Source organism: Cheilinus undulatus, linkage group 6 (genome assembly GCF_018320785.1).
Source record: "Cheilinus undulatus linkage group 6, ASM1832078v1, whole genome shotgun sequence".
Taxonomy (NCBI): domain Eukaryota; kingdom Metazoa; phylum Chordata; class Actinopteri; order Labriformes; family Labridae; genus Cheilinus; species Cheilinus undulatus.
In genome coordinates this window covers 50069515-50092228 of record NC_054870.1, presented here as the reverse complement: position 1 = coordinate 50092228, position 22714 = coordinate 50069515, and the positions used below count along the sequence as shown (strand labels likewise).

Genomic DNA, 22714 nt, shown 5'->3' with positions numbered 1-22714 from the left:
CCTTACTGGTTTGTCGTGAGGCCCACTAGTGCCACATGGAAGTTTTGATTCTGGCATCATGACAGTCCTACTCTAACCAGTCTTGCACTGCTTTTTCATCACTTCAGCAGTCTAGTCTAATTTTAAGAAACAAAAGCTTCCGTTATATTTTTAAGCGTACATGTACTTTTTTTGTCCAAGTCCAAATCCACAGCCTCTAGTTTCCCACGGTTCCCACGGTTGAAGTTTCTCCCTCTCATTGAGTAAGCCCACAACAAGGCCTGGAAGCTGCTAACTGTTAACTTGTAACAATGGTGCTGTTGATCTGATTAACGGGGGATAAGCTGGTTGTGGTGCAGAGGTCTCTGCGTCACAACGATTAGGATGAATGACACATGGCGAGAACTGGACACCCACACAGCAGGAGAGTCTGATCGGCTAAAAACAGCCACAAACAATGAGTAGGCAAGTTAAAATCAAAAATAGCACGGAAAAGGAAAAGATCCGTCACTCTGAAATTCCCTAAAATACAACCTTGTCCCAACAACAGTAACCAGCATAACTCGAGAAAACAATCAGCTGGTTTTCTTGTTTATAAAATGTTGCCTCAAGCATTTCCAACGTTCTGAGAGAGTGAAGTTCTGTTTCGCAACCTAGCTGAGATTGCATTGTTTGGTGTATTTGCAAACACTTAGTACCATGTGCTTTGAATGCAGACTTAAGTGTTTGAGCACAACAACTTCAAGGAAACCTCGGCTAGACAGCATGAAGTTTGTTTGTAGTGGTCAAAGTAACTCGTTCAATCTCTTCTGTGGAAAATGCTGAATTTTTACGTCTGTCTGTGTCTGTATGCTATTAACTACTTAAAGTGACACAACAGCATCTGCATCTTTTACTTCACAGATTAATTAAGAATTCTTCATAACACCTGTTACAACTTAGAATAGACATATGTGTTCTTGCCTTCTAAACAATTAAATCTGGCGCCCTCTGTAGTTGTCATTAGAATTACTAGTAGGTTAAATTTTATAATCAACTCAGGCCCAGAATCCTGCTCAAATATTCCGTCTTAACTGTAGCATAAATTCCTGGCTCTACTAGCCACTGTGGCTCTATTTGTTACCATAATGCTCTACTTCCTGGATGTAAACAAGCACAGTGAATAGCATTGATAGTATCTTGTAGGAGCTGAGTAGATGGCCCACAGGCTGACTCAAATGACCATTCATCTGAAGTAGTGTACACCTTCAGCACAGACATTTGGACATTAACATGCAAGGAGGATAGAAGGCTAGCCATGCTAGAACAGCTATCACTATCCACGCTCTGCCAACACTTTTCCCACTTTTACCTGCTAATGCTTTATGTAAAAAGTAGCACTCAATTTGGTCTGTTTTTTGAGTGTTTTCTCAACTTTAGACTAGAAGACTGATGCAAAAAATCTTTAGAATTCTGCAAAGCAAACCAAATTTGACATGATTTGCACAGTACATTGGGAATTTTCTGGATTGACTGGGGACTTGCATGACAATCCAACTGCAGAGTTAATTTTGGATTAGGGCTGAATGATTTGGGAAAATAATCTAATTGCCATTTTTTCACCCAATATTGCAAATTGCGATTTGATGTGCGATTATTTCTTGAGTACCTCATATTATGTATTTTCCAATAAACACAAGCACTAAATCATTCTATATTATAACCAACATAATTTTAGACTAAACCAGGACTGAACAATTTTGGGAAAAAAGCTCTAATTGTGATTATTTTGACTCCTATTGCAAATTGGATATGCATTGTTTTATTAAAGGGAATGATCATTTTTATGTCATTCTTATATTTATTAGGAAAAACGTACAAAAATGAAGCATGGTATGTAATGCAAAGCATCTCTGCTGCAAAAAAAATTTAAACTGGTAGTTTGACACAAATTTCAGGTCAAAGAAATATTACACCTTCTGTGATTTGAAAACTGCAACAGGCCATAATGCGATTTAAACTAATTTTCCATTAATTTCCCAGCACTATATGGATCCCTCGGTCCAAAATCTTGAGAACTTTTTTGTTTTAATTAGGATGCACAGGATTAGCTCGATAAGCCCAGATCCCTTGGTAGTCGGCCCCAGAGTTGGTTAACTAATTTTGAGTATTTTTTATCAGTTCCAGTGACACCATGCTGGTCAAAAGTTCATTTTTAACTAGCACCCCCTGTAGCTGTTTGTAATGACAACCGCCATGCTGCCCCACCACTCTTTAATCAGATGTAAACAACATCGTACAAATAGCACCGATAGCATCTTTTTGGAACAACATGGTTTAACACAACTTTGATGTAGAAAAGAGCGTCGGAAGTTCACCTCAGTTTTCTTAATTTTTGACACCTGGACAAAATTTGGACTATACTTTGCATTTAATCAAATGCAAGATTAAAGAACATCACTGTTTTTGAAACTGTCTAAATTGCACAAATTCCTAAGAAGGGATTCTGTACTAAAATATTCCCACATTTTTCTGCAACTGGACACCAGAAGCCTCCTGGTTATGTTTGTAAACCTGGTGTACAAGGGCGGGTTCAAGTCCATCCTGTGGCTCCTTTACTTTATCATTCCCCACTCTCTCCCCCTATTTTCCTCCTCTAATCTTCCTTGAATAAAGGCACAAAAATAATCTTAAGAATAAAAAAAAGGTGCTTAACCAAATTCGACACAAGTCATCTAAGAGCATCGCCTATTTAAAAGGCATTAAAAAATGTGCCGCGGTGCCTCCAAGGGTGAAAAAAGAAGAATGTGTGATCGACAGAGGAGAAAAAACTCACACAAAAATGCAGAGAGAGAGAAACTGAAGTCTGAGTGGCTCACTCCGGAGGGCCTGTCTTGATTTCAGCGCTCCTGAAAACGCTTTGTCTGATTCAAGGTCGGCAGCGCTCACACCGATATCAGCTTACACATTCACATCGCCCTGTGTCGCAGTCATGAGGGACCCAACAATGCTGCTGCCAGCGTGCATGACGGACTCAGGGAGAAGGTATGCGATTGTGAGAAAGTGTAATCCACTTACAGTGCTCCGGCTTCCACTAGAAACACCTACTCGTTATATTCGCACACATTCTCACCCCAAGCAGCGCTGCTCGCAGGCATTTCAGACACTCTGCTCCGCCGCTGTGGTCCACGGTGCTGCGATGACTTCATGGTAAACAAACCTGCTCAAAGGAAACCCCCCTGTTCACTTTCCACTGAAAGAAAAACTCTATGACTCACTCCTAAAGCTTTTTTTTTTTTTCATGGCTTCACCTTGTTTTGTCAGCCATTCAACTTTCCATTTTTCCAGGAGACGTTTGTCTCATCCTATGCCAGAGTTTCAATGCAATCAGGGCAGCTATTATTTGTAATGCAGGCTCATCAGCAGCACAGACTTTACAGTTCATTCTGACTCACTATTGGCTGCAACGGCTTGACACAGAGCTCGAGTATGTGAGTCAGTGGTAATGTGATACCTAATCATCCACTGCTCTGACCCAACCTTGTATTAACACTAAGAACAAGAGTCCTCTGGCTCCTCGTCCACATTAAGCCATGTCATGTTATTGATTCGTTCAGTTAATGTGTCCTGGACTCTGTCGCAGAAGATTAAGCATGATTGTTCCTAAATGAAGCCTTTTTTTCCCAGCCTTGAAAGCATCATTCCAGTCTGTGCAATTCCAGCTAAAACTTTTGAGGTGTGAGCAAATCAGTCTGAGAAGCCCACACAGAGCAAACACGTCACATGTGGCGGTAAACGTCTCAACTTAAAGAAAGGGAACTCACTCCAACACACATATGAGTAGATTATCTCGAAATCTTAAATTAGTCATTGTTGCAACATTAAATTGACGTGATTGTGACTAATATGAAGAGCCAAAAGTAGAACAGAATACTATCAGGATTTGAAAGTTACAACAGCAAAATTCCCCTTTCCGTGACCTCTCTGACAGTTGCAGCGTTTCTGAGCAGCACTGGATCCGTTTACAGGCAGTTAGACGAGCAGCAACAATGGACCCCTGCCAAATAAAAACATCAACACGCCCGCCTCACCTGCTGCACCACAAAACTTTCACACTGTGTCCCAGGCTGAGGGGAGGAAAAAAAATTATTAAAGCACTCTGTGGTGGACTGCTGTCAGGAGGAATCAAGCTTAATGAGGCAGATGTAGAAAAACGTGACCATCACACCCAAAGCTGCCGGATCCTGCCTCAACACGGCAGGGCTGTCAGGATACCAGAACTTTAAACTTTGATATAATACCAGCAAAATCAAACAATAATGACACCACAGCAACAAATATGCAAGGCCTAGACACCCGGTACTGGGTAATTAGCTACTGTACTAAAACCTTCAGGAAAACTCCTGCACACTGTCTACATTAGGGATGTTCCCAGATGACTAATTTCTCAGCATTCTAGAAAGAAACTTTAATACAGACTTACTGACTTGTGAAAAACAATCAGAAAAATTTTACAATTGACAGACTCTTAAAAGTTGTCAGAGGGTAAATCAGGTCTAAATTGTTCACCAAGTGTGGCTCATGATAGCGGGACTGGAACCACCAGTGTTCAGTTCTGCTTCAGCTTAAATTCACCCACCAGTGCAATCAATGCACCTGTTTAATCTGACATAGTCTACATAGAATGGTAGGACAACTAATCAAAAATTAGATTATGGCCTGCTGCAATTTTCAAATCCCAAAAGGTGCAATATTTCTTTGACCTGAAGTTCATGTCAAAATACCCGTTTTAAACTTTTTCTTGCAGCAGAGATGTTATACATGACAAATCACACGATCAGTCATTTTTTAGAATAGTCCACAAAAATCCTACCTTCTTCATTTTGTACTTTTTTCTTATTAAATATAAGAATGACAAAAACCCTTAAATGCAGCAATTCATATCCAATTTTCGATACAAGTCAAAATCATCGGTATTAGACACTTTAAAAGAATTGTTCAGCCCTTTAGGAATTAAAGAAAGTCAAGGAATAATCGACTATCAAAAACAGAATTGCAATATTGGGGAAAAAAAAATTACAATTACATCTACAGCCCTATTCAAATGCCAGTTTGATATATAAACCTTCTGTTGCAGCAATGATTCGATGCTCTACACCAAGTGTTTCTCAACTGGTCAAGCTTCAGGACCCACTATCAACTCTTCATTGAGAATCACAGCCTAGATTTATGATTTTTTTGGCCAATTGGATCAAGTTAATGAAAAATAGAACAGTTTGGACCTCAAACAGTACAGACAGGTGACAAATTAAGACAGAATAAGATCTGGGGTCACAGAGCCCTTGGTGCACTTTTGGGTTACTATTTGCAGAAGCATGTGTCTAATGCTGACCTGCTCAGGGAAGCAGGGATGGGAAGGGTCTGCTGCTGGATACCAGACCGGCAGCTGTGTTTCTACGGGTACCTGGCGTGCTTTCTCAGGCCTGATCCCATCTCCCTGTATACTGGGTGTGTAGGACCCCATGGGATGGACCAGGCCTTGGGAGTGGCCTTCTGCATCTTAGAGAGGTTAGCTGGAAGGATACCTGAAGAGGGGCCTGGACAATGGCCGTCAGGAGGCCAGAGAAGTACAGGACCAGGGCTGATACGGTGAAGTGCCTGACTTGCACATGCTCCCATACCTGACCTAACAGAATTCTAGGGCAGACTGGTGGACAACGTGGGCATCCCTCGTCAAATTGCTTTAGACAGTGTGCAGGAATTTGCCCACAATTTCTTTTGGATTGATTCATCTTCTCTCTTTTGAACAGTTTTGGTACTTTTTACTTTTAACAAAGATTGCATTGGTTGTGAACATGTGGGATCAAAAAAGTTTTAAAGACTTGGCAGCGTCACAACACGGACCTTCTTTTGTACAGAGAAAATCGTCAGCAACGACTAAAAATACTTTAGTCACACACAAATTTAGCATAGCTAAATAAGGTATAAATTTCAACGGCAAAAGGCTATCAATCAAGCCAGTGGGGAATCATGGGAAAGATTCCCAGATGAAAAAAGCTCCTAGTGGACCAAAGTTCGCACAAACGGGGCACAGAATAATCATGGCTCACGACAAGTAAGCAGCACAAAACATGAATGAGACACAGCAACAGAACAGCAGCTTACATCGGCACTTCATGTTTCCTTATGTAGCAGTCTTTGACATCACATGTGGTGTTTCCACTGCAAGTGGACAAGTTATATCCTGTTAAAACTATGAAATAATAGATGAATGAGGTAATGCAAGCACTCAACTGAAAGCTCACTAATCAAATAAGACATCTCAGTGCAAAATTCATTCATATTTCACCTTTAAAGCTCAGTTTTCCAAAATAAAATCATGCTCTTAGGTCTGACAGTTGCAGCTTTTGGTTCACTCCAGGTAAACTTCAGCCCACTTCACTCACAGCCTTTGTATTACTTCTCAACAAAGTCCTATTGGCTTTATTTCCCGAGTAGCCTCGTTGTTATTTAAATGTTTAGCTCCAGACCAAATAGCAGCTTCCAGAAAGTGAGATACAGCCTGCCTCCTTGCTCACTAACACCCCATAACTTGAGGCGGTTATCAGCTTGGAACCGTCTGCCACTGCCAGGTTCGCTTTTCCCAGGCTCCCAGCTGACTCACAACTTCTCTTTGAACTACAGAGCACACACACACCCCAACAGACACGCACACGTCCAAGAGCAATAAGTGTGGCCATATGTCTCCTTATCTCCCCTGGCCGAGCAGACACTGTCCAACAGACGAGCAACATGCGCGATAAAGATCAGCCCCCGTCCAATCACAATGACTTGCCAAAGAACACTACTGACTCCTCTCAGTAGGGGAATTTTTCCAACCTACACACATGCACACAATCACATCTATTATCCATTCCTTCGCTAAAAATGGAGCCATTTGAAGGCAATCTTAAGAAATAAAGGAAAAGTAACAGGAAAGAGCCAAAGGTCTAAATTAAGGCGGACAGATTAGACATGAACACAGAGGAAATGCAAACAGCACAGTCAAAAGGATGTTGACCTTCTCTATCTGTTTTCCTGAATCAATCCCATCAACAGCATCAAAGTGGGATCCAGCCAATGATTGGGACGGCTCAGTAACACACCCTGTTCGCTGGAAAAGCCAGGCTCAGTCATGAAAAGACGACTCTTATAATCAACCTCAAAGCCACTGAATGTGCTGACGGACCGGGAAGGAAGGAATGCATTGTTTGCCCAGAGATTTTCATCACAACAAGACTTGGAAAAAGCACTCATGTGCAATCAACAGCTTATTAAATATACAGTTGAAATAAAAAAAGAAAAAACCCAGAGATAGGACAGAACCTCACCCTGACCAAGAATCTCACTAGCTGCCAACTATAACAAGACACACGGCAAAGGCAAACAAGATCAAAACATGAAGCCAGCGTTGGGAATGAAAGTCAGAGAGTCTTTCACTAAACAAGCAGCCAGTCCCATTTCTCTGGAGAGACTCCCTAACCGATACAGGAGGGGAAAACGGACAACAGGTGGGGAAATTTAAAGCCTTTTCTGCGACCGTAATACTCCAAAAGAGCGTGAAATAACAGCGGTGAGCAGTGAAACCATTATGTAACGACACACTGACAACATTAAAACTAGGGCTCAAAGATATGGATGAGTGGTGACACAGTAGGGCTGCTCAATAATGGCAAAAACCATTCATGGTTATATGGATGGAGAGTGAGATTAGGGATGTCCTCGTGAATAACTTCACATCTGATTACCTTCTCTAGTCGACTAGTCTAAAGTCAATAATGCACATTCTGTCCATGCAGAGTAAGTCTGTAGAATATGGTTAACACTGGCAAGGGTAGCACCATGGAACTTCAATCCACAATATACCTGCGAAGAATGTCGATATTCATTACATAAATTCTACCAGCTTTGCCACCTGCAACCTATTTTCACCATTGTTTGCCCGTTTTTCATAATTTTTTGCCCATTTTCCACCACTTTAAGAGCCACTTGTCTCTAATTTTTACACTTTTGTTGCCCTATTATGCTACCTGGAACCCATTTGTGCCAGTTTCACCACTTTTTGCCCATTTTCCACCACTTTCAGTTCCACTTCTCTCTTATTTTCAACACTTTTTTCCCTTCCTTTGCCACTTACATCACCTCTTTGCCCCTTTATTGCCAGTTGTTGCCCTTTTTTGTCTCCACTTGTCTCCATCTACAACTTTGTGTCCTATTTAGCCTTTTTTGCCCATTTTTCACAATTTTTACCACCAATTGTCTCTTATTTTTGACACTTTTTAGCACTATTTTGCCAATTGTATCCTATCTTGGCCATTTTTCACAAATGTTTGCCCATTTTCCACCACTTTTAGAGCCACATGTCGCTAATTTTGACACTTTTGTTGCCTATTATGCCACTTGGAACCCATTTGTGCCAATTTTACCACTTTTTGTCCATTTTTACCACTTTTAGCACCCATTGTCTCTGTTATTGACACCTTGTTGCCCTATTATGCCACTTGGAACCCAGTTGTGCCAATTTTACCACTTTTTGTCCATTTTTTACCACTTTTAGCACCGATCGTCTCTGTTATTGACACCTTATTGCCCTATTTTGCCACTTGTCACCTTTTTTTTTTTTTTTACCACTTTTAACCCATTTTGTCCCTTATTTGCCTTATTTTGCAACATATAACCCTTTTTGCCCTTTTCTGCTGCTTTTTGCCCATTTTTTCACTTCTTTTCTGCAGGTTAACCCTATCTTTGCAACATACTTTGGATAAGTTTGAGTATAAGCTGACGGCCTCTGGACAGCATTATCCCCGTCTTCTACCATCAAAACAATGCTAAACCGTGCCGTTTCTACAAGATGCTATCGATGTGATAAGTTCTCTGTTGTTTACATCTAGTAAAAGGGCATTCTAGCAGCAGGGCAGTAGTCATTATGAACAGCTAGAATGGCTGATGGAGCATTTGACCAGGATTGTAGTTCTGAATGATAACAGATATTAAGAACCTAAGCACGAAGGGTTAGTTCAGGCAGGCCATGGAGTCAAGGGACCCCAGGAAGAATAGCTGCAGCAAAGCAGCAACTAATGGGGATCCTAATAAACAAACAAACAAACAAGTGCTGGTCCGGACTGACTTAGTCTGATTCTACAGCCAACTAATCATCAATCCCCAACTAAGATTACTTTCATTTAACATGACAACTGAATGCTAATTCATTTTCCCATTAGTTTGCATCACATGCATTTATTGAACGTAAACACACTTTACAAAACAAGCAATAAATGAAAATGAGTAAAACAGAACATACATGTATTATAATTAAAGATGAATCAGTTTAACATTAGTCACTGCCAATTCCTGCTCTTTTAACAAACACCAGCCATTAGCCAATTTCTTCTTTCCATCATCACAATAACCTAAAATTCAGACTGAAGCTCTATTAACTACCCAGCACTACAATAGACAGTATGTTTATTTTTTTTTTGTGTGCAGACATAAGAAAGGGTTGTCACAAAACCAGATTTAAAAGCTTTAATATAATTCTAATAAAAGTTAAACCATACTGAAACCTGATTGATACCACAGCATTTTTGGATTCAAATCATCAGTGACTGCAGATAAACTCATAATCGTCCACATGGCACAAAAACAACATTCTTTGTTGAGACAGTTAAAATGTTCCCTACTCTTATGTTCATTTGTTTTCAAATGAAAAATCTTGATTATTTTAATACTGGTGGAAAAGTTTAGACGCTTCATCTAAATCTCTGGTTCTCAACTGGTGGGTCACGACTGAAGCTGTCTTCGGTGGGTCGCAACCAGTCTGGAAAAGAAGGTGGTGAAAGGTCTGAGAAGTACTAGTACCGTAGTCTTCAGTGGACTTTGCTTTTCCCATGAAAATGGGGTCATTTCTCAAAATCTTTGGAAATTGAAAAGAAATACAGTGCTTAACATATTTATTAGACCACCCTAACTGTGAAAGTAAGTAAGATTTATGCTACAGCTGCAATAAAAAAAAAAATGCCCTCAGTTTTGTTGCCACACTCACTTTTTTTTTTTTTTGTCTCTTATTTAAGATTCTTTTTGGGCTTTTTTGCACCTTTACTGGAGAAACAGGGCAGTGTATAGAGTTTGAAACAGGGAGGAGAGAGTGGGGCCCCAGCTTGAATTCAGGCTGTTCGCGTACATGGGGCGCAACCCAACTGCTAGGCTATCCTCATTTAATGCTCATTTAACGCTCATCCAAGCCACATCTCCCTCACTGACCAGTCAAACAAAGAAGGTGGAGGACTTTCTAACCCAGCTCTGTCAACAAAGATGGCAGAAGAGAAACTTATCAGACTCGTCTTTTTAAGTTCCCGAGTCTATTTCAAAACACCAGAACAGGAGTCCATTACACTGTTTTTGGTGTTTTCTTTGGGATATTCCCTCTCAGTAGAGAAATATTAAGGACACAGAGCTATTTTAAATAAGGTTACAGACATTACAGTACCTATAACTCCATTTAGCCTCAGCATTTCAAATAGATCATCCTGTGGTAAATATACAGCACACTACTATTGGTATTAAATGTTTGAAAAAAAATAATCAACATATCTTGAAACTGGCCAAACTGCCCAGCCCTAGCTGTAAATCCTTGTTAAAGTCCAGGACACAGTGAGGTGGGAGAAAAAGGAGAAAGAACATGCTTCTTTTCCCTCTTTCACTGCAGTAATTTGCACTTAACTGCCACATCAGAGCAGACTATATAAAACAAACATGTCATTACTTCCACAGCTGCCCGCAGCGCTCAGCCTGCAGGCTCAGGCTTATTGTTGTGCAGCGACTCACCTGATCCCGCTGCTCAGACGGCTCCGACCTGTCAACAAATCAATTCACAGGGATGCCAACAAGTCTGAGGAGACATGCCAGAATTGTGTCAAGTCAAAGACTGTGGGAAATTATGCTATCAGAGGTTGGATTTATTAAATCTGAGCAGAATTAGGGAGCTGGATCCACAAGGGTGAGATGAGGGGTTTACTCAAGAGTTAAAATGTGAAGACAAGTGTATATAAAACTGCAAAACAAACTCCTGAAAATGGTTTTCACATACAGAGAACACCTTTAGAAATCACTCAAAACGGCCAAGAACACCAGTCTGACACCATATTTGCCCAGCCAAGATAAAACATAACTCTCTTCTTCTAATACAGCTTACACAGAAAGCTGACCTGAGCTGCAACTGCAGATGTTCTAGACACTTCTCATGAAAATGTGCTGATTTCTGGTTATTAATCCCATAAATCTGGCTCAAATTAAAAGCACTGCTCTTGTAAACAAAATTATGCTCAACAGAATACAAAACGTCCAAAATCCAGCAGGTAAAACCACATCTATGGTACGGTTGGCACAATACCAGATTTCAAGACTTTGGTACAATTTTTTTGAAAAATCAAACTGTTTTAATGCATTTGCTAGTATCACACAAGTCCTAGCCACCACTGTTGAGTAATTTCTTAATCCGAAGAGCCAAATAATGAAGGTAAAAACTCCTGTCTATATCTATACCAGCCCGGCTGATAATCAGGGCCAAAATGTTGAAATTGGCCAATGACATATCAGGGATGCAAGATGTTGGATTTGTGCAGATATCCAACTCACCAATATTTCTTAACCTTTTTTTTTGTAGCAACAAATATATACACAATATATTCTTGACTGTACAGTTGAACATTTTGCTGATATTTAAGGCCAATATTTCATTTATACTGGCGAGCTGTATGCCCGATATATCATCTTTAAATATCAGCAGAAATTCTGATATCATGTGGGTAATACTGTGCATCCCTAACATTTTATTTTTGCCAGTATCTGAAAGATTAGGGCTGGGCAATTTAGCAAAAAAATTAGATCACAACATGGCCTGCAGAAGTTGCAATATGTCTTGATATGTGATTATTTCTGAAAGTCCTAGTCTTCTAACTAACATAAGCAATAAATCATTCCAAACAAACACCAACACGATATTAGATTAAACAAGGGCTAAAATAATAATAATAAAAAAAATTTGTGCTGATTTTGACATGTATTGAAATAAATTGGACATGAATCTTTGTATTGAAGGGGAGTGCTAATTTTTATATGATTCTCATATTCAATAAGAAAAATGTACAAAAATGAAGAAAGTAGGATTTTTGCAGACTATCCTAAAAAAAATGTCACTTGAACGATTGCATGATATGTAATGTAAAACATATCCGCTGCAAAAAAGGTGTAAACTGGTATTTTAGCATAAATGTCAGATTAAAGAAATATTGCAGGCCTTATTGCGATTTAATCTAATTTGCGATTAATTTCCCAGCCCTAATTTATTGATCATACTTGTTGAAAAATACATAAAATTAGGAACTTATAAAATAACTGTACATTAAAGCACAGTTGCAATGTTGGGCGACAAAAAACACTTTCAGATTATTTAAATAAAAATGTTCAGCTCTAATGCAAATATTTGGAAACTTATTTTAGCCAATGAGATGACAGCACTGATACGTTCACACCTGCTCTACTGTAAAAAACACAAAGTGTCTCCAGTGCCAAGTGGGGCTGAGTCTAGAGGAGCTGAGGAGGGAGCAGGGGGGGCAGTTGTTTTATATTTGGGGCTTCATTTAAAATGTTCAGGGTTCATGATGGACCCCCTTGAGTGTGTGGTGCCTGAAGCACCTACACCTGATGGTAGGGTAGCAGAATGAACTGGTTTCTGGTTATTTATCTCAGGATGTGCTGAAAAGGTCATGAATGTGTGAAGAAAGAAGGATAGGCTTACAAAAGTTTAAAGTAGCTCCTGCACACGTCTCGCTTGTTTGTTGAAACATAAGTACGACCTTTATCAGGTCTGATGTCATATTGGCTGATGAGGGCCGGTCACACTGAAACTTTGTGTGTTTCAACAAATCTCAGCAAAAAGTGAGACAGTGCATGGCAGCTCCTTCAAACTTTTGCTTATTTATCCCATAAATCAGGCACAGATTAAGAGCATTGCTGTAATAACACAAAATTGTTCAACAGAATTTAAAACGTCCAAAATCCAGCAGGTAAAACCACATCTATTGCAGGGTTGGCACAACACCAGATTTAAAGACTTTGCCACGAAAAAAAATCAAACATGATGACTGTTTTGGTACAGTTGCAAGAATCATAAAAGTTCTGTTGGGTAATTCTTTAATGTTAATTGTGAAATAATGACAGCAAAATCTCTGAATTGCATTAATACATTGGTCATGTAGCCCTGTGATTGACTGGTGACCAGTCCAGGGTGTACCCCGCCTCACGCCCAATGACAGCTGGGATGGCCTCCAGCCCTGCCGTGACCCCAAATGGGATAAGTGTATTATTGTGTAGATAAGTATATTATTTATAAAGCTGATATATAAGGCCGATATATTGGCTGTAAATATTGGCAGAAGTTTTCATATTTGCCCATACTGATCTCATGCCAATAACATTGTGCATCCCTAATTTTACTGTAACTCAGCTCCAAATGTTGGTTCTTGGTCTCTACTAATAATCTGTATCAGCCCTATCTGTAAACCACTAGTTTAAGTATTCACTGCTTTTGTGGTTAGCCTACAATTGCTCTAAATGTTATTCATTTCCAACTTGGTTGGTAATGTCTTTGTTTCATCCTTTATTTACTTTATACTGTTGTGTTACTCTTATTTTTGTGCAACAACTTTGCAAAAATCCTGGCACTAGAATTCCCCTAAGGATTAATGAAAGGCAGTGATACCTTATCTTACCTTAAACTACTACTGTTTCCATACATTTCAGGAGTAGTAGCACATACTTTAAAAAATGCAATCTCTGTTGGCGTAAGTGATTGATATAAAAAGCACCAATCTTCAAAAAAGCATCAGAACTTCAGTCAGACTTTTAACCAAAAGCTGCCGCAAGAGACAAAGGTCAAGCTCGGTCTAAACTGCACGGCAACTTTGTCAAAGCTGCACAAAAACAGCACTAGTGTGCATGAGTCTGCCTGCACTCTTGGGTGACTGACAGTAAGAAATTAAACGATACTGGGTGGGCTGTCAGCCGAGTTTTGCTAGAATCTTAATGGTTTTAAAATCTGGTATCATAACAACCCGGTTTTGTCTTTCCTTGCAGAGGTGTGATACGTGGAAATCTGCTGAGGTGTTCACAGAGCGAGGTCACAGTTCGCCTCAGAGCCGACTCCATCACTGCTGAGTCTACTACAACTGCTTCCTGTTGCTTGCCCTGCACTGGCATTACAGCTGCACGGCCTCTATTATGCTCTGTAATCCTCACTGTAGTCACTGAGGGCACTCCATTGTCCCTGCTTGATACACTGTGAGGGCCCTGACTCCTCTGTGGAATAAAAGCACCAAGCAGACACCGGTCGGGCTCTGGACCAGCGATGAGCTAGCGCTAAAGATGCCCAGCCATCGTCTTTCAGCTGGAGGCCCGGCTCTGCTCCTACCTGATCTAAGCACATGTGTGTAGCCTCATTAAGTGCAGCAGTTACTGTGGGTGGCAAGGTTAAAGCGATGAAATGCCTGGGGTCCAACCGAGCGTGACTTAAACAAAGCCCTTGGCCTGGACAAGAGGCCAACTTCATGCAGCTCACAAGAGAGGATGACGGGGAGGGGGGGTTAAAAAGCTTCATGAACTCGGAGTACCCAACAACCCAATTGCACCACACTGCCATCTGTCCACAACAGCCAATCAACTGATGAAAAGGACAAAGAGTGATATCATACCTAACCTGACGATTGTTAATGTGCACTGAAGGAAAGCACTTGAAGTGAAGGATGAGAGAAGCTAACGAGCCGCTCTGTTCTTTACAAGTCTCAGCTAAGGCTGGGCAATACTTCCAGTTTTTAAGATACATCCATAAACTTTTTAAAATAAGGCATATGGGCACAACAGCTGCAAACACATCAATATAATCTATGTGGATTTGAAAAAAAAAAAAAAAGTAGACAGCAGGCTGAAAGCTCAGTCAAAGATGGTTTACAGCGAGAACCACCATCAGTAATGTGCTTAGGGACCACGAGATTGTCTCAAATGTTTCGTCTAACTGTGATATTACCATATTTATCTCATTTCATAGAGCAGCATTCATATCATTGGTAAAATTAAATTGATATTGATACCCATTTTACATCATGGCAACAAAACCAGGAGTTGTATACATCCAATATTGGGCCATTTACTGTTTCAATCATCAAAAAAGGCAGCCAAACTCTAGCACAATGTCTAACTTGCACTAATGAGTTTGCAATATTTGGGAAACAGTGTGACTGGGACTGCTACCATGTAACAAAAACAGAAGTCCTAGGCACCCAATATCACATGTTTAATTGTTCAAAATCACACAAAAATGTTGGCAATATTTCAAATATTGGTGAAGGAGTGGGTGAAACTTTGAAATAGCCACTGTTTGCTACCACAGTGTAGAAAAGGGAAGTCCTTAACACCCTACATAGGGTGGCTTATTGTTTTACACAGGCAACCCCCTAAATACTGTCTAATTTGCACAAATACACTGGCAATGTTTGAAAGTGGTCAAAAAAGTGGGTAGGACTGGAACAGAGCCATTGCCCACAGCAATGGCAAAGAAACTAGAAGTCCTAGACACCCAATGTTAGGCAATTCATTGTGGTCAATCATCAAAAATTGAGGGCAATCCCCTGCATACCGTTTAAATTACACAAATATGTTGGCAGTGTTTGAAAAACGTGGTGAAAAGTTGGTGGACCTGCCAAGGAGGCCTTGTTCTCTCAATGGGGAAGAAGACCAAGACACCCAAAGTTGGGTAATTTATGGTCTTAAATCATCCAAAAAAAGGTAGGCAAAATCTTGTGAACTGTGTAAATCGCACAGAAACATTGGCAAGATTTCCAAAAGTGGTGAAAAAATAGGTGAAACTGACAAGGAGCCCTTATTTGTTAATACTGAAAACAAAAAAGAAGTCCTACCTACCCAATACTGAGTAATCCATTGCTTTTTATAACCAATAATTGCAGGCAAACTGTCTAAACTGTACAAATGCATTGGCAATATTCTAAAAAGTGGTGATAAACTGGGTGGGACTGGCAAGGAGACCTGGTTTATTACCTTGGCATGGAAAAATTAAAAAAAACCCAGACACCCAATGTAGGGGTTTTTGCCTCTAATCATCTAATATTTCAGGAAAACCCTTACATACTGTCTAAATTGCACAAACACGATAGCAACTTTTTAGAAAGTAGTGAAAAAGGGGGTGGGAATTGCAAGAAGCCATTGCTCACTACTATGGCAAAGAAAATTTGCATCTTTGACACTCAATGTTGGGTAATTCGTGGTCTTAAAACATCAAAAATTGCAGGCAAACTCCTGCATGCTGTCTAAATTGCACAAATATATTAGCAATATTTTAAAAAGTGGTGAAAAGTTGATGGACATGGCAAGAAACCATTGCTCACTACCATGACAAAGAAAAGTTCTAGACTCCCAATATTGGGCAAATTATTGTCTTAAATCACCCACAGCTGCAGGAAACGCCTGCATACTGTCTAAATTGCCCAAATGCATTTACAATATTTGCAAAAATAGTGAAAAAAGTGGTTGGGACTGCATGGAGTCATTGCTAGCCACTATTGCAAAGAAAAAAGAAGACCTAGACACCCACTGTGGGGTAATTTACCACTCTAATCTTCCAAAACTGCGGGAAACCCCTGCATATTGTCTAAACAGCATGAATATGACAGAAACTTTTTAAAACGTGGTGAAAAGTGGGTGGAATGGGCAAGAAGCCATTGCTCACTACTATGACAAAGAAAATAGGCATCCTTGACACCCAATGTTGGGTAATTCATGGTCTTAAAACATCAAAAATTGCAGGGAAACTCCTACATACTGTCTAAATTGCACAAATACAGTGGTAATAGGTCCTCGTCAGTTCCATCCACTTCTCACCACTTTAGCAAACGTTGCCAAGGAATTCGTGCACTTAAGGAAGTTTTCCTTTGTTCTGGTTAAAACATGACTGCTTGTCATTAAAATAATGGAGATTTAGTTGTTTTGAAAAAGTGGAGTGGTGCTTTTGTCCTTCTCAGACAGCATACAGGAGTATCTTTGTCATTTTTGATGGTTAGATAATGAAAATTCTCCCAATACTGGGCATCCAAGACTTCAATTTCTTTGCTGAGGTATCAAAAAGGTTTCAGTGTGGTTTAACTTTTTCTATAATCATAACAAAGTTTACATTTTTGGTATTGTGACAATATTTCGTTATTTCTTAACTCATAAAACATTCAAATCTATGAGCCTGTACCATTATTATATCATATGATCTTTAGCCCACATTGCCCAGCCCTAGTCTCAGTCTGGGTCCTCTAAACTCCTGATATCTTCAATTAATTGATGTAAAAATGAGATTTCTCACATGATGCATCCCCCACACAGCACAATATAAAGGCTGCATGCTTTTCTGTGAGTTTGACCGGCCTAGTTTTTGCTTTTCCACCCTCAAGAACAAACAAATTCTCCATTAGTTCTACTGCATGAATGCACTTTACTTTAAACTTCATCAGCATGTTAGAAAAAGGGAGTAAAACAAGCACAGTCCTTGGTATTACATTTCACAAGGGTCCACTGCAGTGGACTGTTTTCAAGATTTTCAACCAGTAAGATGAAACTAATCCGTCTCCCAGCGTTCATGCCAACTTAGTGCTGCCATAGCGTGAACATAAACAGAAACCTTTGTCTTTAAAAAGGTGTGAGGCGCCACAGTCTAAGAGGACAGCAAATAAAAAATACACAGCATATCAAATTGCATGCTACCCTGCTGAGAACTCTGTTCGACTGGTTATCGGATCATTGTGAAAGCTGAAATTATCCGATCAGGCACATAACATGAAAAGGAAACCGTTCCCCTTCGTCTTCTACGGGCTGTTTAAGGCCATCTCTGCGAACAATACTCTAAATTACAACAAGGACTTCCACCAGGATGGGGGTAAAAATAGTCTTGATGTAATTGGACACACACATACCAGCGGAGGACTGTGCCTTTCACCCATCAGGCACAGCGGATGAGCTTGTGGGCCAAGCTGTGGGGCCAGTCAGTCTGCGCTTTTTTTTCTCTACATGAACCGTGCTCCAGCATGGCAAATCATATCTCTCACTCGCCCAGCTTCAACACTCCCACAGGCCTGTCAGAGCCATTTATTTACTCTGTGAAGAAGAGCTGACACTGGAGGAAAGTGGGCTTTTCACTGCGGAGAGTTACTGTACTGTGCAACATAAGCAGCTGCCAGGGGGGGCAGAGGAGGGGAAATCTGCTCCGCCAGCTTTTCATCTCCACTTTTTATTTGTTCAATCCAGGCAGAGGAGGGTGAAATTTATCTTGTGAGGAGAAATAAGCACTGTGGCTGGTTTTAAGGCAAGATTAAAAAGATTTCAATAACATGTATTTTCAGAATGATGGCTGTTTTCTTAGCTTTTTTTTTTTTTAATTTCTCACCCCATGTTAAAGCCCTGTAGCCCTGAAAATAGAGGTTTTATGAGCAGGGGCGGTTTTAGTTCTTTAGAGGCCTGAGGCAAACACTGGTATGAGGCCCTTTCCCATTCAACTAAGCACAATAAGCTTGAATGTACAAAGTGTTTTGAAGCATCAAAGAACAACAGCACAGAGCCAAAACTTCAACCCAGATACCCGAGGAGCTCCTAACATGCCTCTAGACCAGGTCTAACTTAAAAATTAACACACATATGCTCACTCTTCTGCCTGAATTTGAACATTTTTTCATTGCATGCTGTTTCACCACCCTGTAATCCACCTTTTTGCTGATTTAATACATCTAAAGGCATCTATTTAACTATATTTGCTTGATTTGAAGACGTTCTAAGGCTTTTTGAGTGGCTTGGACCTTGGTGTTAGGGCCAGGGGTCCCTCTCAGGTACTTTTTAGGAAAATCAAAATCTATTCTCACTCTTTTTCCCTCACTCTTGGCACCCCTTGGTCTATTATTTGATGCACATCTTTGATGACCCTGTATGGAGGCTAGGGATGCACAGTGTTAGACTTTATGGATTCGCTTTAGCCGATACTGATATATGCATTTCAGATGGAAAAGTTACTCCTTAAAACATGTTAAAGTTTAAGGAGTAAGACTTTAGCAGAGGTCTGTTGATCCACAAACACAGTTGTGCATAGGAAGGTATATGCACTAGGTATAGACCAGTGATACTCAACGTGTGTCTCTGGAGCCACATGTGGCTCTTTAGTGTCTTAATCTTAAATATTATTCCCCCAGAAAACCTTAAAAATGGAACCCTTTTGCCCCCTTTTACCATTTATTGCCTCTTTCCACCCATTAAAGCTACCTTTTGTCATTAACTACCACTTTTTTCCTATTTTTGCACATTTTTACCACTTCTCTCTGCCACTTTTTCCCTACTTTATGCCACTTTTTGCCCAATTAAGCTACCTTTTGCCATTAAATACCACTTGTTTCCGTTGTTCCCCATTTTTTCCTCCTCTTTTTGACACTTTATTCCATTTACACCCTTTTTCCCTATTTTTTCCCCCAATTTCCTGTCTTTTGCCATTAAATACCACTAGATTCCTATTTTTTTGCCCATTTATGTCACTTCTTCTAGCCACTTTCATCCCATTTTTGCCATTTTCACCATATTTTGCCCATTTAAGCATCCTTTTACCATTAAACAACAATTGTCTCCTATTTTTTGCACATTTTTACCACTCATGTCTGTGTTTGGCCCATTTTAGTCGTGTTTCACTCTTTTTTGCCTTGTTTTTGCCACTTTCGGACCATTTTAGCCACCTGTAACTCGTTTTTTGGAACTTCTCACCCATTTTGCTACTCTCCGACTCTTTTCCCACTTTATTTCCCTATTTTCCCCCTTTTTCATCCATTTTTGCCGCTATCTGACCATTTTTTGCCATCTTTGCTTCTTTCAATTGCTACTTTAGGCTGTTTTTGCCACTATCACCGCTTAGATTCTGGCTCTTACAAAGGTATTTTTCAACAATTTGGCTTTTTGGTTGAGTAACACTGGTATAGACCAACATTTACAGCTGATATATTACTTTTTAATACCAGCAAAAATGAATAACATCTGAAGATATTGATAAAGCTTTTTAGGTTGATATCTGTCCATATAGTGCCAATAATACTGTGCATCCCTACCAGAGGCTCCATGGAGCATGAGGCCCCAGACTTAGCCAACCTCTCCTTAGTGGTATAACTGCCTACGTTCATGAGGATCCAACACAAAGTGGTTTTAAATATATTTAGCCAGAATAGACAGGCCTGGGCAAATGGAGAAAAATGTCTGCACCTGGTTAATTGGCGCAGATAATGAGGAGAGACCAGGGGGGTCCTTCCTCAAAAGGAGAATTCACCAGGAGAGGAGAACCTCATTCTCTGTTTGTTGTGCTTTCTCTCCACTTTTAGCTGAGTGACAATGACTGACGGACAGTAATTGCGCACAATTGCCCTGCAAACAGACTTTTTCTGCGCGTCGAGAAACATACAAAGTTCTTTTTTTTAAAAGCTCTCCAACTCACCGGCCAGGCAAAACTGAAGGGTAAAACTATCCTGGATTTGTCATTCCTCACAGAACTCCTGAAAGAAAAGCTATTCCCTCCGAGGACAGGCGTAGATCCCATTCCGAAGCTGCAGGGCCCCGCAGCTGAAACCCTGGACTGGTATTCCTTCAGACAAACTTTAAAAAACGAATCGCACTCGTCCCGTGAACATTTCCTATCCGCCGTGTTCCGTGCGCCATCACAACACATGCCGTTCAGCAGCTCTCCGTTTGGGTTGTGCATCGACAAGATTTGCAGCTCGAATTGTCCAGATCCCTCAGACACCTGTTGGAGAAAGAAAAGTGAGTGCAATGGAAAACTTTGACCTCAGTGTAACAACAAAGTTGTGCTGTTTTGCCCTTGGCTGCCCTACATGATTTGCACACACTATTTGCATGACGCATGGCTAGCCTAAGCAGATCCAAACTGAGTGACCCTGCCCCAGATAAAGTAGTCCACATACCTCCAGGAGAAGGCAGAGGAAAAAGGCAGAGACCACCGAGCCTCGTCTCAGAGTCATGCCTCCTCACTGCTCAGCCACTCGGTAGTTACTGTTCGTCTGGCCGACACACGGCACCACAGCTCTCCACTGCTTTAAACATGCACGACTGGCAAACAGCAGTTTGATCAGCGGAGCTCAGGATCCACATTCATAGAAAACCTCTTCCTGCTTTTTCCCTGGAGCTCCCCTGGAGTCTGCGCTGCTTCCTTTTCCCACAGTTTCCACTGAAAAGTTGGAGAAAGTTTACGCGGTGGCCATGCGGCAGCCGAGCCGTGTGCTCTCTGACTGACTGAGTGAGTGACTGCTGGCCCGGGCTGCAGCTCTCTGCACAAGTTCAACACGGAGGGAGTGTCTCCATATTCATGAGCAGGGCCCACAGAGCCCGCCCCCAACATTAGGACTATAATCATACACTCAAGGCTGCTTTAAGCACTCTTTGGCAAGGATGTGGTGGAAAATAAAGCGGAAATAAAGCGTGACCTGCACTTTTATTGATAATCATAAGTCATCATAACCGCAAACATTAAAGTAAATGAATCATATTTGCAGAAAAGCAGCAATTTATACAAATCCTTCCTTTGCAAGTCCTTATCTCCCTGTATTAGCTGCATACTTCACTCACCTCAGTGTTTACACTGATTTTACCACATGCTGATTTATAAAGACATTTTAACTCTATATCTGAGCTGTTAGAAGAAGCTGTGATGCAAACAAGCATGCAACAAGTCCGTCTGAGTTGGGGGCATTTAGTCAGATGGATAGTTTGTTAGAGATTTTTGCTGGTGCTCAAGGCCAGCCATAAGGGGGGGGTGAAGGGGAGAGGTTTCTGGGGCCCAAGGAGGTCAGTGAAATATGGTACAGTGTGCAGTTAACCATATTTTACTTCTAATCTGAATAACACTGACTCTTACTAAAGCAACACTAATAGATTTTTCTGCTGTAATACAAAACAGCCTTTTTTCAAAATGTTAACTTTTTTTTTAAAAAACAGAATTACCTTCTTAATGTTAACAATGTAGATAGGCACAATAAATGATTGAGAAAGTAATGTCATAGCTAGCCATGATGTGCACAAATATCAGAATGTCAGAAAAAAGGCCATTAGAAATGGGTGGAAACTGGCAAAATATGGCAAAAAGGAGCAGCAAAATTGGCAAAAAAGTGGCCAAAAGATAGATCAAAAATGGGCATAAAATGGCTAAAAAGTATCAGAAGTTGGGTTGAAAGTGGCAGAACTGGACAAAAAGGGGCAAGCATGGCGACAACATGGGCAAATAGTAGCAAAAAGTGGCAAAAAATGGGTTAAAAGTGTAAATAAGGGTACAAGCTTCATAGCTAAGCCATGGTGAGCACAACAATCAGGATGCCAGGAAATAAGCCATAAGAAATGGGCCAAATGTGGCAAAAATGGGTTAAAGTGGCAAAAAGAAATGTAGAAAATGGACAAGAAGAAGTGACTGAGAAGTGGCAAAATAGGTGGAAAGTCACAAAATGGGCAAATAGTAGCAAAAAGTGGCAAAAGTGGCTTAAAAGTGGCAAAAATGGGTACAGACTTCCTAGCTAAGCTATGATGTGCACAGACATCAGGATATCAGAAAATAAGCCATAATTAATGGGCAAAAAGTGGCAAA

At 40.5% G+C, this 22714-nt stretch overlaps 1 protein-coding gene across 1 annotated transcript in view; it reads right to left on the bottom strand.

Moving 5' to 3' along the window:
- Window positions 1–21496, bottom strand: part of jag1b (jagged canonical Notch ligand 1b) — a 77281-nt gene extending 55785 nt beyond the window's left edge. The window contains exons 1-2 of the mRNA XM_041789107.1: window positions 21045–21496; window positions 20561–20866 (exon numbers count right to left, since the gene is read on the bottom strand). Coding sequence (XP_041645041.1) covers window positions 20561–20866; window positions 21045–21101 — 363 coding nt within the window. The 5' untranslated portion in view covers window positions 21102–21496. The remainder of the gene's footprint in view (window positions 1–20560; window positions 20867–21044) is intronic.
- Between the last annotated feature and the right edge of the window lie 1218 nt (window positions 21497–22714).